Source organism: Macrotis lagotis, chromosome X (assembly GCF_037893015.1).
Source record: "Macrotis lagotis isolate mMagLag1 chromosome X, bilby.v1.9.chrom.fasta, whole genome shotgun sequence".
NCBI lineage: Eukaryota > Metazoa > Chordata > Mammalia > Peramelemorphia > Peramelidae > Macrotis > Macrotis lagotis.
Genome location: NC_133666.1, coordinates 453,290,215 through 453,308,886, shown reverse-complemented (window position 1 = coordinate 453,308,886; position 18,672 = coordinate 453,290,215). Strand labels below are relative to the sequence as shown.

The window sequence follows — 18,672 nt, the reverse complement described above, 5'->3', positions numbered from 1 at the left end:
TTTTGTGCTATCTGTAATGAAGCATACCATCCTCCCTTCCCATTTATTTTCCCCCCTTTCCATGGTCCCCAGCCTGAGGTTTTCTGATTAACTGGGCATCTCTCCTTACCTTTCTGGTCAGATTGAGATATACTCGTGTTGACTTTACAATGGGGAAAGACCCTTTATTCTTCCCCATAGTTTGTTTTCTTACTCATGTGCACTTTTTGGGATGGAAGTTTTTCTTTGGATTTCTTTTTATGTTTTTATTTTTTGGTTTTTTGTTTCCATGGTATACATTGATCTCAGTTGATTGTGATGAGAGAGAAATCATATCCTTTAAGGAAGAAAAATAAAGTATAAGAAATAGCAAAATTACATAATAAGATTATGGGTTTTTTCCCCCTAAATTGAAAGTAATAGTCACTTAAAGGATAAAATGATAAGACTTATCTAAGAAAGAAAATCCTTGAAAATTAGAATAGACCAAATGGAAAGCAGTATCTCCATGAAGAAGAAAGAAATATTGGAACAAAAACAAGATTGAAAAAAGAAAAAAACTGGAAAAATAAATGAGAAGTGTTTTTTAAAAAATCACTAAACTTTCTAAAAAGTATGATTTTTTGAAAAAAGTAAATACATTATTTCAAGAAATAAACTCAAGCAAAAATTGCACAATTCTATTAGGACCAGGAAGCAAAGTGAAGACAGAAAGAGTCCACTGATTACCTACTGAAAGAAATTCCAAAAGGTTAAGTTCTAGGAATATGATCACTTTTACGTGAAAGAAAAATTAGTGCAAGAATACAGAAAGAAGTTCAAGTACCAGAGATCTACAGTCAGGTTTATATAAGTCCTAGCAGATCTTACTAAAATCAGAAGAGATCTCAAAATATAATATTCTTATTTTAAACATTTTTTAAAATTTTGAATTCTAAATTCTTTTGTTTCCTCTGGCCCCTCCCCAACCATTGAAAAGGCAAGCAATATAATAGAAGTTATACATGTGAAATTGTATGAAACCTATTTCCATTTTAACCATATCATCAAAAAAAGCAAGCCATATAAAGAAAGTGAGAAAATTATACTTTAATTTGTACTCAGAGTTCATCAATTCACTCAATTCATTATCAGTCCTTCAGACTTGTCTTGGATCTTTGCACTGATCAGAGTAGCTAAGATGTTCACAGTTGATTAACATTACAACATTGTTTTTACTACATACAATGATCTCCTGGTTCTTTTCAGTTCATTTAGGTGCTCCAAGGCATTTCTGAACCTATGTCCCTTGACATTTCTTAAGACACAATAGTAGAATTAACTGTTATTGTTCAGTTGTATCTGACTCTTCATGATCCCACTTGGGGTTTTCTTGGCAGACACTGATGGTTTGCCATTTCCTTCTTCAGTTGATTTTACAAATGAGGAAATGGAGGTAAAAATGATTAAGTAACTTGCAAATAGTAGAATACAATATTCCAAAATGCAAACTATATAGGCATACAACCAAAGGGGAAGAGGACAAGAATATAATACCTACTTTTATATAATATCTACTATATATCAGGTACTCTGCTATGTGCATTTTACTTTTTACAAATATTATCTCTTAATTATCCCAAGAGCCCTGGGAGTTAGGTACTCTTTTAACAGTTGTTGATACTGAGGCAGACAGAAGTGGCTTGCCTAAGATCACACAGTTGCTAAGTGTCTGAGGCTGAACTAGAACTCAGGTCTTCCTGACTCCAGGTCCAGTGTACTACTGAACTACCTAACTCCCCTGCCTCTGGCTGCCTCAGTTTCCTCTTCTAAAAAGTGGTGACAATAATGGCCAGGATAATCGTGGGGAACAAAGGAGATAATCTTTGTAATATTCCGACACATTAAAAGAGCTTAATAAGTGCTTTAAAAAATCCTGTCTTTTTTCCTTTCTTCCATCACATTTTTAAATGAAAGAATACCTGTAATTTGCAACCTTTAAAGTTTAGTTTAAAATTAGTTCAAATCCATGAAGAAGAAAGAAATATTAGAACAAAAAACAAGATTGAAAAAAGAAAAAAATCTGGAAAACATCAGTGAGAAATGATTTTTAAAAAATCACTAAACTGGGGGCAGCTAGGTGGCATAGTGGATAAGGCACCGGCCTTGGAATCAGGAGTACCTGGGTTCAAATCCGGTCTCAGACACTTAATAATTACCTAGCTGTGTGGCCTTGGGCAAGCCACTTAACCTCATTTGCCTTGCAAAAAACCTAAAAAGAAAATCACTAAACTTTTGAAAAACCATGATATAGATATAGATATAGATATAGATATAGATATAGATATAGATATAGATATAGATATAAAGTTACATGTAAGTGTTGGTTGTTATTGTTACTAATAAACTTCTGAAATACCCTTAGCACCTGGGCATTTGGAAAGTTTGGCAAATACACACAGACTGATAGTATTGGAACAAAGAAGAATTCTCAGAAAGGATTTTGTCCATAGAGATAAAATATTTCAAATGCCATAAGTGTCAACAATAGCAAGAATTCAATGAACCTTAAAATCTCCTTCAGTGGAGAGCTACTTCAGGCAAATTGGGAGTTGAATAAAACATTACCAGTGAGTTTTTGAAAACCCCTTCTGCCCTCCAAAAAAACAAAATAAAAAAAAAAAAACAAATCTAAACAAATAAATCTAGAAGCACATTCTGTAAAATGCCATAGGAAGAATAAGTCTCCAATGGCCCAAAGAGCTCACAAACTTCAGATGCTGATTTCAGGGCCTGATGCTGCCTCACAAAAGCCGAAGACGATGGCAGCCTGCACAGCATTTGCTCATTAGTTACATAGATACAAAGCAACCAAATGGAAAACAGATTCTGAATTCTCTGAACTTCCCCAAGGGCCCAGGCTGCTGCCTGAAGACTGCTCACTCTCCTTCACTGGCTCCCTCTCAACACAAACACACTCTGGCCTCAGCTGCTTCTTCTTTCCGACAGCCGCTGAGAACTCTAGTCAGTGTGACGTTTATGAGGATGACACGAGGCACTACTCAATCCAGGAAAAATGCTCATGTGAGAATTTAAATCAGCTGGAGTGCCCCGCCAGAGCATAATCACATCTATAACTCGGACCATATTTCCCTCATTTGTCGTGTTTCTCCTAAACATTTTGTTAGTTTGATCCTAAACCTCACTCACTACTTTCTGTTCTGGGATTAACCTTACAAATATGAGGGAAATCAAACCCTTAATAATGTTATCCTAAGGCTGTGGAGAAGTACACATGTACTTCCTGTGCTTGCATTTGCCTGTACCTGAAATCAACTGGCAGGATCGAGTTTCTTTAAAATATGAAGGTGACTAAAACATACTAATTGATTCTCTTGTTGAATTTCTCCATAAAAGAGAACAATTATAGACAGGAGCCTATCAGATCCATGCCCCCCCGGCACCCCGATAATTTTTTCCACCAGGAGCATCATGATGATAGAATCTCAATCTGGAAGAGACCATAGAGTCAACCCAATCTTCTTTATAACTGAGGAACTGAGGCTCCAAGAGATGAATAATTACATGGCACAGTGATTGGGCTTAGAGTTAGTTCAAATCTTTCCTCTGTGTCCTTGGGTAAATCACCTCAATAAACCTCAGTTTCCTCATCTGTAAAGCAGATAACATTTATCTCCAAGGGTTGCTGAGATGATCAAATGATATAAGAAGTTTAAACTCTTTGAGAACCTTAAAGGACTAAATAAATGCTAGCTATAATTACTCCTTGGTTGTTGAAACAGTTGTTTGCATGTTTCAGATGGGGAAAAACAATTCTCTAGAACAGAGAAAAGTTATTTTGATCATACATTCCATCAGTAAAAATTATTTGTGTATGTGTTCCCCTAGGTGTGTCTATTTAATTATAAATTATATACAAAACTCTCCTAAGACTTTAAATTTTCAAGAAGGTTCTGAACTTTGTTTTGGAGAAGTTCCATATATCAGTGATATCCTGGGTTCAACTCCTATCCTTATCTATATATTATACTGATAATAATTAATCAATAAGCAAATTTATTAAGCATCTATTATCTTCTAGGCACTATGCTAAATGCTGGGGAATACAAAAAAGAGCAAAAGATAATCCTTGCCCTCAGGAATTTATAATCTAATGGGAGAAATAATCTACAAATATATACCAATAAGTTACACACACACACACACACACACACACACAGGATAAATGGAAAATAAATGATAGAAAGAATAGGGCAGCTAGATGATTTGCAGTGGATGGAAGACCTAAAGTTAAGAAGACTCATCTTCATGAGTTCAAATCCAGCTTCAGACACTTACTAGTTGTGTGACTCTGGGCAAGTCACTTAACCCTGCTTGCCTCAGTTTCCTCATCTACAAAATGAGCTGGAGAAAGAAATGGCAAACCATACCAGTATCTTTGCCAAGAAAACCCAAATGGGGTCACAAAAAATCAGACATGACTGGAGAACAAAAACAGAAGGAAGGCATTAGAATTAAGAAAGATTAGAAAAGACTGCCATAAAAGATGAGCTTTTCATTGGAACTTGAACGAGGCAGAGATGAGGAGGGAGATCATTCCAAGCATAGGAAACAACCAGAGAAAATGCTCAGAGCTGAGAAATGGAGAATCTTGTTCATGGAATAACCAGAAGGGCATGTCATGGTACCAAAGAATGTAGGGGGAGGGCTGTAAGGGATAAGAAAACTGGAGATAGTAGAGAGGCATTTGTTAATATCTGAGTGCTTGAAAGGACAGTGGCACTTTTGACAGTAATTGGAAAGTTTAGAAGACAAGTTTTTTTATGGGGTGTGGGGAAAGTAATGAGTTCTGTTTTTGCTATGTTGAGTTAAGATGCCCAAAGGACAACAAAATATCTAAAATATAGTTCATGATCTGAGCCTAGAGCTCAGAAGACAGATTAGAGTTGGATATATCCATCTGGTAGTCATCCATATAGACATGATTATTAGGACAGTTGAGTTTATAAATAGAATAGAGAAAGGTCCAGGATAAAGCCTTGAAGTACATACATAGTTAGGAGATATGAAATGGGTGATGATACATCAAAGGAAGATGAAATAGTCATATGGATAGGAGAAGATCCAAGAGAGAGCAGTGCCACAACTCAGAGAGGAAGAGGTATCTAGAAGGAAAGAGTAGCAAAGAGTAGCCAACATTGGCCAGTACCTACCATACCACAGCAAAGTTGATGCCCATCAAATGAGAAATGGGTAAACAAATTATGATAAATGAAAGTAACTTAATATTATTGGCCCATAGAAGTGATAAAGGGAATGAATTCAGAGAAACTCAAAAAGACTTATATGAATTGATGCAGTGAAGTGAACAGAACCAAGAAAATAACTTATACAATAATTACATTATAGAAAAATTTTGAAAAATTTAAGAACTCCAATCAATGTAATGACCAATAATGCATCCAGAGAACCAATGATGAAACATGTTCCAAACTGACTAACAAAGACTCAAGGTGTAAATTAACATATATGTTTGGATAGGACTAATATATAGATCACAGGACTCATTGGAAAAGACCCTAATGTTGGGAAAGATTGAAGGTAAAAGGAAAGGGGGACTGTAAAAGATGAGATGGATAGATAGCATCAGGGAAACGATAAATATAAGCTTGAACAAATGTAAAAAGATAGTGGATGATAAAAGGGACTGGTGTGTTAGGGTTCACCAAAAGTCAGGTATGATAGAATAAATAAACAATGTATAGATTGGTTTTATTTTGATTAACTATGGTTTGGTTGTTTTCTTAAAGTTTTTTTTGTTAACTGGGGATATGAGGTCTGAGGTAGAGAGAAATGGTAATATGATGCCCCCAAAAGAAAAAGAGAGTTGCTGTGGTATTTTTAAATAAACAAAGAATAAAGAGTTAAGGAGAACCAGAGATTTAGAAACCACTTTGAAATTACCATATGAAATTTATCATGTAACTTGGAATATATAATAATAGAAATGTGTTTTGTATTGTAGTCCTCTTTTTCTATTCTTCTTTATATGTGAAAATGCTTATATTTGCCAATATTTACCAAGTTAAGAATACCAACAGGTCACCCCATAAGAAAAATGCATATTCTGCCAGAAAGGGTCAGAGAGAGACTCTACCAAGTACAGTTTTGGCATGGCATTGTTGTTCAATCATTCAGTTATGTCTGACTCTGAATGGTGACAGTACATTATCTAAAACACTAGCCTCCTATCTGTCATTCTCTCTCTCTCAAAGTCTGTCCAAGTTCATGTTCATTGTTTCCATGTTACAATCTCTCCATCTCATTCTCTGCCATCCCATTTTTCTTTTGCCTTCAATCTTTTCCAACATTAGGGTCTTTTGTAATGAGTCCTGTCTTCTCATTATGTGGTCAAAGTATTTAAACTTCAGTTTCAGTATCTGACCTTTCAGTGAATAGTTGAATTAATATCTTTAAATACTGATTTGAACTCCTGTCCAAGGGACTACCAAAGTCTTCTCCAGCACTATAATTCAAAAGTGTCAACTGTGGCAATACAGCTTTCCTTATAATCCAACTCTCATAATTATGCCTTACTTCTAGAAACATCACAGCTTTGACTTATACAGACCTTTGTCAGCAAGGTGACATCTCTGCTTTTTAGTATGTGCCCAGATTTACCAGATTCTACAGAGCAAGTGTCTTAATTTCATGTCAAAGGTCAATGTCTACAGTGATCTTTGAGCTCAAGAATATAAAATCTGACACTGCTTTCATTTCTTCTTCCTCTATTTGCCACAAAGTAATGGGACTAGCTGTCATGATCTTAAGTTTTTTTGATGTTTAGCTCCAAACCAGCTTTTACCATTCTCCATTTTCATTCTCATCAAGAAGTTTCTTAATTCTTCTTCACTTTAATGTAATATAAAACTCAAATTCACACAATTCTAAAACTGGGGAATGGCTTGTTTGCCTTTTCCCAGGAAGAATCAAAATCCAAATCATCCAGCCAATTAAAGAGCCACAATCTGAATAATTAGATATGGAAAGAAGAAATTCTCAAACTCCATTCCAGAATTTAGTGAGGGAGAACAGAGACTCTTAGAGCATCTATCTTACTAGACAAAGCTTCATGTATAAGAAAAACTGTCCTTCCTAATTCTGAAGCATAAGATTTAATTACTATGATTTTGGCATAAGTTGTCATTGGAGCAACATCATTAAAAAATAAAGAATCTGAACCAAAAATATCCCTGTGGAGTCTCCATTCAAAGGATACAAAAAAAGGAATGGCATATTCTTTGGGGGAAGAAATATAACAACCTTGGGTTGAGGAAATAAACTCCAAAGATATTCTCTCTACTTTGTGTGATATAGTATTTCCTTTTTATATCTGATTTAGGACAACTAGATGGTGCAGTGGATAGAATTCCAGGCCTAGAGTCAGGAAGACTCCTCTTCCTGAGTTCAAATCTGATCCCAGAAACTTACTATCTGTGTGACCCAAGCCAAGTCACTTAACCTGTTTACCTCAGTTTCTTCATCTGTAAAAATGATCTGGAGAAGGAAATAGCAAACTGTTCCAGTGTCTTTGCCAAGAAGAGTCAAACATGACTTAAAAAACAATTGAACCATATATGATTTAGAGTTGGCTTATCTAATTCATCCCCTTCATTATAAAAATTAGAAGTCTAAAGCCCAGAGGTTGTGAGTAGAATTGGACTCCAAACTCAAGTTCTCTGACTCTCTTTCTGCCATGTGATACTATTCTTTCTTCTTCAGTTACCAGTAACTTTTTGAATACATTTAATGAATTCAGGAAAGGTTGGTGCCTCCTTTATAATCCTACCATGGAAGACAAGAATAATTACCTGTCCTTAACGCATCTTCCTGGAATGTAAAAATAATTCTTTATATAATGATAATAAAAGATGAATTGAATGCCTTTGAGTTTTATACAAATCAGAATTGCAGGACTGGGTTCATGGACATCCAGTTTATAAGCTCTCAGGAAGCTTCTTTACATTTATCTTTTTATACACAACCAGGAAGATCAAACCGGTACAGACAATGGGACAACATGAAGACCCAGAAATTCCTGAGAAGGCTAATGGGAACAAACATTAATAAGCAATTGCTTTGGGTCAGGCACTGGGGAAAAAACTAGATATTTTTACCCCAGTCCTCTTTCTTACCTTGGCAAAGAAAATCCAAGTTGTATGCTGTCCTGGAGCCATGTTGTTTTTTAGTTTCACTGAACTTAACATCAAAAAGAATCCCAAGAATCCACTGAATGAGGAAAAGAGAAAAATTGTTTTATTAATGAAACTAGCATTCATTGAATCAGTTCTCTTAAAACTTTTTTGTATTTCTCTCATATTTACTATATTTTCACAGAAATAACTTTGATTTACACTTTGTTTTCCAACATCATTATAATTATTCAATTCAATTCAAGCAATGTTTAGCAACTGTGTTAAGTATTGGAAGAAATATAAAGTTTAGATAAGAAAGAGTCCCACCTCAATTTTGAGCTTACGGGGTAAAGTAATACATGAGGTTTGGGTTTTCAATCTCATGAATATAGGAACTCCCACTGAGAATGTGCAGGAAAAAATAAGAGCTAAAATGGATTTCATTTATTAGATGAGCATCTGGGCTTCAGAAAAGTTAAATGATTTATTCAAGTTCACATCGGCATTAAATGGAAAAACTAAAATTTAAACTCAAGTACTCTCCAAATCTAGGGTTTTTCCTCTTGTACTATGAAACTACTTTTGGCAATATAAACTGGCACCTGGTTTTACAGAGTTACCTAAGGCAAGAAGTATTTTTTAACTCTTTTTTTTTTTGCAAGGCAAATGGGGTTAAGTGGCTTGCCCAAGGCCACACAACTAGGTAATTATTAAGTGTCTGAGACCAGATTTGAACCAGGTACTCCTGACTCCAAGGCCAGTGCTTTATCCACTATGCCACCTAGATGCCCCAGGCAAGAAGTATTAAACAATTTTTCCAATATCACCCAGTCATTATGTATCACAGGTGGGGACCTGAACCCTAGTCTTCTTCCTGACTCTGAAGAGTCTGGTTCTCAGTCCAGTACACCATCTTGCATCTGACATAAATTATTAATATACAATAATCTCATTAGAGGAGGGGAAAAGGCATGATCTACTAATATATTTAAAGAGGCTTCAATAAATAGGTAATGACACTTGAGTAGGACTTTAAAAGATGAATAAGAAAGATGATGCTTATTTTTTGTTTTCGAAGAAGACCATGATATCAGTGAGGTGATGCCATGACAAACATCAATTGGATTTGAGTGAGGGAGTACTGTGCTAAGTCACTAGTCTCACTTTCCCCTCCACTTTCTCCACTGGGGTCCAGTGGCCAGATGTGAATCAGGATGATTGGAGAGGGCCCTGGATGTGAGGTATCCAGGGTTAAGTAACTTGTCTAAGGTCACACAACTAGTATGTGTCAGGTATCTATGGCTGCATTAAAACTCCCATTCTCTTGACTCCAAAGCCATTTCTCTATCCATTAATCATCTAGTTGCCCTGATGGATAAGAATACAAATGGTGGGAAGAAGGGATTCAAAGGGTCTTGAGTGAGAAAGGATATTCCAGGCAAAGGAAGAGTGAAGTACAAAGAAAGGATCTACATGGCAGATCTCAAATGGTCTAGCTTGGCTGGATAGTAATATGGAGGCCAAATGTATGGTATTGGGCTTAAAGGAGAATATAAGCATTTTAGCCAGGCTATTAATGTCCTAGGTTTCTCTGTCATTGTTCAGTCACTTCAGTTGTATTCAACTCTTGATGATTCCAATTGTGGTTTTCTTGGCAGACATCCTGGAGTGAGTTGCCATTTCCTTCTCTAATTCATTTTACAAATGAGGGAACTGAAGCAAACAAGGTTAAGTGACTTTCCCAGGGTCATACAGCTAGTAAGTGCCTGAGGTCAAATTTGAACTCAGGAAGATGAGTCTTCCTGTCTCTAGACCCAGTGCTCTATCCACTGTGCCTTCTAGTTACTCATATAACGTTCGCTTTCGTCAACATCATCATTAGATATAAGACTATGCTGAGAACATGCCACTTGATAAGGGGAGTAATTTTTATTTTGATGTCCTAGCAACTGTACTTACAATGCATTAAAATCTTTCTCCAGGAAATCCCTAACTGGGAGAAATTGTGTATACAAAGATCTGCCTTCAGAAGCAGAAGCTTAGATCCTCTTGTTTATGACGGAATTGCCTCGGACATGGTTATGAGGTTCAGCTTTACAGTTAGAGGAGTTTAGTCATGGAGACAAATCATTTATTCGCTTACAACAGAAAAGTAGAGTGGTTCCATAAGGAGGCAGTGTTCTAGAAGTCAAGTGGCTTAGAATTCTAGACCTTGGCAATGCGGATACCTCCTTCAGTTTCCCTATCTATAAGTTCGTGCTTTCAATTTGGAAATATTTTTCATTACTTCACATGTTTAATTGATAACATATTGCTTGCTTTCTCAATGGGTGGAGGTGGGGCCAGTGGAAAGAAGATTTAGAACTGATTTTTTTTAAAAAAATGAATATTTAGGTTATAATTTTCTAAAAGTAGAGTACTTGACTTTTGGCAGGGGAGGGCTTCATAGGAATGGATCACAGACTTTTAGAAAGCTGAGAAAGAGCTTAGAGATCATTTTAGGTCATTCACCTAACATCACAGTGTGACTCAGAGGATCACTGGCCTTGGTACTGGCTGGTCTGCATTTAAGTCTTGGCTCAGACATGAGCTATATGACTTCTCTGAACCTCAGTTCCCGCCTTTGTAAAGAGGTATCAGATAATAATGCTTTGCACTACCTACCTCATGAGAGGCTATAAAGAAAGCAACATAAATTTCAAACCTGTAGAAAAATGAATAATAAAGATTATTAATGAATATTATAAAGGAAGAAATGAGGAAAACTGAGTCCAAAAGATCTGAAGTCACTACCCCACAGTAAGAGAGGCAAAAATGAGAGAGCAGGACTAGAACCCTGACTTTTGAGACCTAATTCAATACTTTTTCTTCTCCATCATCAAAATTCAGTGAGCTTAGATATGAAATAAATCAGATTTTCCTCATGAGGGAGCTTGAAAGGATGCCTAGAAGAGAAAAGTAAGGAATAACACTATTCTAGTCCTTTCAGTGGCTTTTAATTTAACTTTGCCCATCATAGCTTTAGATCATAGATTGCCTAGAGTCACAGAAATCAAGTCAACAAGTCAATCCCTAAGATATGCCAGGAACAATGCTAAACGATGAGGATAAAAAGAAAGGCAAAAATTGATCCTGAGTTGCTTTTGTTTAATCTTTTTAGTCTTGCTGACTCTTCCTGATACTATTTTTGGGATTTCTTGGCAAAAATACAGGAATGCCTTGCCTTCTCCCTCTTATTTTACAGATGAGGAAATTGAGGTAAACAATGTTAAATGACTTGCCCAGGGTCACATGTCTGAGGCCAAATTTGAACTCATAAAGACTCCAAATCCATCACTTTGTCCACTGTGCTACCTAGCTGCCCCCTCCAGGTGCTGAGTCTCTTAGGTACTCATAACCTAAGGAGGAAGACAATTACATACAAACAAATATAAATAAGGGTAATTTGGGGACAATTACAGGTGAGGAGGACACTAACATTTAATTGAGAAAGTAATCATGTTAAAGAGTAGGATCTTAGCAGAGACTTGAAGAAAACCAAGGAAGTCAGGAGGCAGTGATGAATAGGAAGAGAATTCTAGGGATGGGGGATAGCCACATATGGTATATGATATATCCCCCCCTGAGAACTGAGCTTACAATCAGTAAGATCTGTAGCATGACTTTGAGAAGGGAACCCTTTTCTTAAAGTTGGAAAAACCTTTGTAGTCTCACAGGGGATAAATGAAAAAAAAATTTAAAACAGCAGTTTGTATGTCAGATTGTGTGGAATAGCAGATTAAAGAAGATCAAATTAAAGCAAAGATGTCATCCCACAGAGCAAAGCAACACTAATGAGCCACAAATTGTGTTTCTATTCAAAATAATGAAATATTGGCATGACATTCCCTTCTTTGTCTTGCTAGTAATTCTGCCAAATAATAATTCCTCCAGGAAAACAAAATCATATGTGCAACTGTGGCACTAAACAATTATGTCTTACAATCATAGCTAAGAGTAAACTGACTAAGAAATCTGGTAGGCGCTGGAAGAGATATTCTAGTCAGGCTTTCCAAAAAACTATAACTAGGGATGTTAGAGTGAGTTAAAAGTTTAATTACACAAAAGAACCTCAACATGTACTCAACAAGGTACATGACATTTTTTTTATCTAGGAGCTATTCATAACTTGTTGGCTTAAAAAAATGGGCTCATGACATCATCAGGTTAAATCTAAAAGGTCTTGCCACTGTTGTCCAATTATTATAGATTGAACTCTTCTAAGTTGCGTCTAATTCTTCATGACCCTACTTGGGGTCTTCTTGTTAAAAAACCTGGAGTAGTTTGTCACTTTCTTCTCTAGCTGAGAGAAACTCAGATGAGGAAACTGAGGCAAAGAGGATGAAGTGATTTGCCCAGGGTCATACAATTAGTCAGATGCCTTGGAAGGCATCTAACCTTAGAGGGCAGCTTCTTTCTTTTACAGATGATATTGGAAAGGCTTAGAAAGGGAAAAAGACTTTGTTCAAAGTCACAAGGCCAGTGACTGACTGAACTAGTCCTGGGACTCAGTTCCCTAGTCTCCAAATCCAGTATCTTTCTATTACATTGGTAATTGGAACACTGATTTGGACATCCCTATTACATTGTTATTTTTTTTTGCAAGGCAATGGGGTTAAGTGATTTGCCCAAGATCACACAGCTAGGTAATTATTAAGTGTCTGAGGTTATATTTGAACTCAGGTCCTCTTAACTCCAGGGCCAGTGTTAATGTTTTTAGCAGGATTTCCTTCAAAGTGTTGAAGAGTGCCTATAGTGGAGAGGCAGAGCAACTAGGTGGTGCAATAGATACAGCATGGACCTGGAGTCAGAAGACCCTGAGTTCAAATTTGACCTCAGACACTTAATAATTACCTGTGTGACTTTGGACAAGTCACTTAACCCCTTTGCCTTGCAAAAAAAAAAAAAAAAGAGTACCTATAGAATAAGAACTTCTTTCCACACTAAAGGGTCTGCCAACAATAAAATACCACCCCTTTTAGAGGAAATGTGATGCAGAGGTAAGAGGAAGTAGATAGGGAAGAAAGATCATAGATTAATAGTGGGGGGGGTGCAGTGAGAGAGTACTATATTTAAACTAGATGGATCTGGATTCAAATCTCTTAAACTCTCTGGGGCTCAGTTTCCCCACCTGTAAAATGAAAGAAATTGAGGCTGATGATTTCTAAAGTCCCCAACTCTAAGGCTATAACCTGGGTTCAAATCCCAACTGTGCTATTTGACCTTGAGCAAACCACAAGCTCTCTAGGCATCAACTTCCTCTTTTATATAATAAGTGGGGAGGGGGTTAGACTAAATGATGTACAAATCTAAATCCTATAAACTAATAGTTAAACATTGAACTAGAAAGTGGGGTAGTTCAGTGACCCAAAGGATAGGGTGCCAGGCCTGGAGCTGGAAAACCTGAGTTCAAATTCAGCCTCAGACACTTACTAGCTGGGTGACCCTGGGCAAGTAATTTAACTCTGTTTGCTTCAGTTTACTTATCTGGAAAAGGGCAAATCATTCATGTATCTTTGCCAAATGGGGTAAAGACATCAAGTATAACTGAATAACAGCAAACTATAAGCTAGCAGATTTTGGATTCTAGTTTTAACACTTACTACTAACCAGCTAAATGACCTTAAATATACCCCTTCACTCCTCTGGGGTTCAGTGTCCTCACTTATAAAGTGAACTTCCAATTCTATAATTCTAGGATCCCATAAGTCAAGGTCAGGTGTTATGAAATAAACATGCAGGGTCTATCTCTGTACTATCCACATTAGATTGTAAAATTCTTGAGAATGGAGATTGCATCAGATGTATCTTCTGTCTCTTTCCCATCCTCCAACCCAAAGCTCCTAGCATAGTGCTGATCATGGATGAGAAACTTCAAAAAATGCCTATTCTATGACTGAGTGATCTTTTCTTCTTCCTCATACCCACACATTAACAGATTATATGGGCTTTTTTTCAACAGAAATTTGGAGTTATCAGGTAACATGAGTGGATAGAGTCCTGAATCACAGTCTGGAAGACCAGGAGTTCAAAGACTACCTCCAACAAATATCTGGTCACTGAATCCAGATGGACCCGGAAAGTGAGACTGATGACTTGGCCAGCACCCCCTCAATTCAAATTCAATTCACTTAATTCATGGCATCACCTCTCTGATGTCATTGTCTTCTTGAGACCAAGATTTCATTTACTCATCTATAAAATGAGGCTCAAATGAGATGATGGATGTAAAGTATTTCCCCAAATTGAAAGCATAATCTTTTCTTTTCTTTTTTTTTTCAGGTTTTTGGAAGGCAGTGGGGTTAAGTGGCTTGCCCAAGGCCACATAGCTAGGTAATTATTAAGTGTCTGAGGCCAGATTTGAACTCAGGTACTCCTGACTCCAGGGCTGGTTCTCTATCCACTGTGCTACCTAGCAGCCCCGACAGTATAATCTAAATGTCAGTTCTTGAAGATGTAGTAGTAGTGGGATTTTTTTTCCCTAGGGGATGGGGGGGTGATTCTTTTCTTAAGGATTACCTGGCACAGCAACTGGTGTGGAATCTGTAAAAATACAGGAAAGGAAACTCCAGGGCCCTGAAAAGATCACCTGAGGGACAAAGCAATGAAATTCATAAAACACAGGAAAAAAATAAACAAACAAAAAGAAAAAAAGAGGGGAGAGGAGAAAGAAAAGGAGGGAGAAAGGGAAGAAGGAAAATGAGTAAGTCAATAAATAAATGGATAAGAATAGATAAATGAATAAATATGCAATTAAATAAATGAATAGATAGAAAAAATAGATAAATGAGTGAATGAATAAACAAATGGATAAATAAGAGTAGATAAATGAATAAATAAATAATTGGATAAATGAATAAATGAAGATAGAAAAATAAATAGTTAGATAATGGACAAACTTTCTCTGTGATTATTAAACACAATTGGCTGGTCATTGGTCCAGTATTCCTTTGATTATGTAGAACTATCTACTGACTTTATTGGTGTTTTATCTAGTATAGAATGGAAAGGAGAGTGGAGAACATTTTTTCAAAAGAGTTTTTTAATGAGGAAGATGAGGTCCTTATACAACTGACATTCCATGATTAAATTCTACAAGCATCCTTCAAAGTTTTCACATTTAATCAAGAGTAGAAAGAACAAGTTAGATGCATACTGTGTGTGTGCGTTTTACTTCAGGGTCCAAAGGCTACATTTATTTCTACTGAAGTAAGTTCATTCTTTTAGTTCCATTTAGTGGAATAGGAAAGACTCATTCGTGTTGGCTGTGTCTCTCTATGGAATTTGAACTCGGTCACAGACAATAAGTCAAGAGTTTTTTTTTAAAATGTTTTAAGCCCTTCCAAATATGTCCAGAGAAAAAGAACTGAGCATTTCCTTCCAAATCTGGAATTTTTCTGTCTCTGAGGGAGCTTGCCTTCAGACCTATGATCCTCAGAAAATCTGAGTCTTAGATTGATGGATGGGTATAATATGAATAATCATAAAGTGTTGCTTCCTGAGTAAAGCTCACAAAAGCAAGTTTACAAGTGTTCCATCAATGAACTTGGATTAGATATTTATTGTAATACATATTCAGTAATCCTTTCATAACCTGATCAAACATAAATGCATCTGTCTTATTTAAGTTGTTTTTTGAATAGCATAAATCACAGTCAAGTTGACTGACATTCTTAGTAAAGTTAAGGGTTCAAGAAGCAGAACAGAAAAAATTAAGACAATTTTCTCACAAGATTAAAGAATCACAGAATTTTTGATTCAGAAGATGCATTGGCAGTCACATAGCAAAATTCACATTGGAGAAAAGAATCCCTACTACAACACATGTAATTATATGTAACATATCTAGTCTTGGTTTGAAAATAGTGAAGATGAGCCCTTTGTATTTCCTAAATGTTAGTATTTCCTTATACAAAACCTAAGTTTCTCCCCTCCAAATCCTCTTCCAAAGAACCTTTCAATACTTGAAGACAACTATAACATTTCTTTGGAGCTTTCTTTTCTCCAGGTTAATGATATTGGGCTTTAGACACATCTGACACTGGTGCCTTCTCAAGTACTTATACCTATTCTTGAACAATTTTGAGATTATTAAAATTTTAGGAATTATTCCAATCCTCTAAAATGACTTTTTTACATATAAAATTAGATTGATATCTTTTTCCATTGCCTGAATTTTCTTTGATATGTCCCCTTCTTTTTCCTAAAAAAGTTATCCCTTATGATAAAAAATGGTTAATAGAAAAAAACAATCAGAAAAACAATCAATATTTTAAAAAATTCAAAATAATTGCAATATCACACATGTGTGGATTTTCCTCTTTGCAAAGGAGTAAGAAGAGCTATTTTCTCCTCTCTCTTTCTTGGAGCTATTCTTGTTCTTTGTAATTCTGTAACTTATCTTCTTGACTTCAAATCAGATAGCAAACTTACTAGTTGTGTGACATTGGGTAAGTCACTTAACCCTGTTTGCCTCAATTTCCTCATCTGTAAAATTATCTAGAGAAGGAAATGGCAAATCTTTCCTTTGCCAAGAAAATGTGAAATGGAATAATGAAGCATCAGATACGATTGAATAACAAAAACAACAACAAACAATATCATTTTGGTAGTCATATATCCTTTTTTTAAATTTTTCTTTTTTCATTCTGCTATCAGTTTATGTAAATCTTTCCATGATTTTATATATGTATCATATTCACTGTTTCTCAAAGAATAATAATATTTCATTAAATCCATGAATTGCATTTTGTTCAATCATTCAATAACTACTCAATGGACATCACTTTGTTCCTGGAAAGTGATTTGTAATTGATAGACTCCATGATTTCAGCAATGTGGATATTCATTACCATATCACAACCCCTCTATACTTTAACAGCTTGTCCTCTTGAGTTGCTAAGACTGGACAAATATAGCATCTAATGACCAGTTTTCTAATGATAATCCTCTCTTAGCTCACCCTCAGGTGGTCTATGGATGACAGAAGCACATATGGTCCTTAGCATGTACCAGGTTTCCCCAGCTTAGTAGGACTAGTCAAGGCTCATATTTCTCTGGCCTTTGAAAACTTAAGTCATCTTCACTTCATAGTGAGGTATAAGAGTAGAGCTCTTAATTGATATAATTATTCAAACAGGTACATAATAATATCCTTATCTAGATTTTAAGGAATTCTGTCATTAGTCTTTTCAATTACATCTTGGAAGCGCATAAAAATCATCTAACTGATAAAAATCAAGTAGAATTGTAATTATTCCAGGAATTTTAAATGCTACATTAAATAAAAAACAAAGTAGCAAAATTAATTTAAGAAATAGTATGTTACATTGCTTCCCCCAAAAGGAAGGAGATATACTACTGAATGAAATATTGCCTTCAGATATTACAGAAAATGGTGTGAAAATATGATCAAAAATAATGTTTAAAATTAATTTTAAAAAGTTTTAATTTAAATTTTTAAAAATAAGAAAAAAGGAAAAATGTTAAATTATGAAGAAAAGAATTACCTTATTAAACACTTAATATAATAGAAGTTATAATCCTCACTTTAAGTAACATTATTAGATGGTGAGCATGAAATCTTTATCTATGAAATATTTTGGAACTCTACCTTTCAAAAACAGTACATGTAGGGGGCAGCTGGATGGTACAGTAAACAGAGCACTGGCCCTGGAGTTATTAGGAAGACCTGAGTTCAAATCCGAACTCAGACACTTAATAATTACCTAGCTGCGTGACCTTGGCAAGTCACTTAACCCCAATAAATTGAAAAAACCTAAAGCAAAAAAATATTAAAAAATGGTACATGTAAAAGTAGAGGAGTAGATTTCAAGAGATATGGATGCTAGTCTTAGTACTTAACCTCTGCATATCATTCATTAAAAAGATGGGCAAAATACCACTTGATTTAGCTATTTCACATGACTTCTGGGACAATCCCAGACATCTAACTTGTCCTTTCTGGTCTCATTCTTGCTGCTAAACATTTTCCTAGACAAATGCAAAAATTTTCTTCCTCCCAGACTCTCTATCCCTCCAATCTATCTTCAACATGCATATTAAATTGTTGTCTTTGATTGTGTCTGACTCTGCTTTCAAATCACTCAACAGACTGCCCCTGCCTACTAAAAAATATCCAGACACAATTTTTCCCCTAGAATTCCACAATATACAAAGCCTACTATCTTCTCAGCCCTATCTACTTATTATTTCCCATATGAATTCTATATTGCAACCCATCTATACTAATCTTTGGAGACAAAGATACAATAACATTTCTTGGTTTTGCACCTTTCCCCAATTTAATCCCTTGATCTGGAATAACTTCCCATCCTTAGATCTTTGTCTTTTTAAAAAAAAATTTATTTTATTTTTAAATTATGGAATAAAATAAGAATTCCTATAACATAATAAAAAAGATTGCACATGAAACTGAAAATCTATTATGCATTATTTG

At 35.6% G+C, this 18,672-nt stretch overlaps 1 protein-coding gene across 8 annotated transcripts in view; it reads right to left on the bottom strand.

Annotated features, from left to right (window-relative positions):
* The window catches only part of TMEM241 (transmembrane protein 241), a 178,036-nt gene that overhangs the window by 80,008 nt on the left and 79,356 nt on the right, over window positions 1-18,672 (bottom strand). For 4 of the 8 annotated variants that reach the window (XM_074203554.1, XM_074203553.1, XM_074203556.1 and 1 more), the window contains exons 12-14: window positions 14,733-14,802; window positions 10,839-10,878; window positions 8,175-8,268 (exon numbers count right to left, since the gene is read on the bottom strand). In XM_074203554.1, the coding sequence (XP_074059655.1) occupies window positions 8,175-8,268; window positions 10,839-10,878; window positions 14,733-14,802 (204 nt within the window). The remainder of the gene's footprint in view (window positions 1-8,174; window positions 8,269-10,838; window positions 10,879-14,732; window positions 14,803-18,672) is intronic. The other 4 variants (XM_074203555.1, XM_074203557.1, XM_074203558.1 and 1 more) reach the window with 2 other exon arrangements.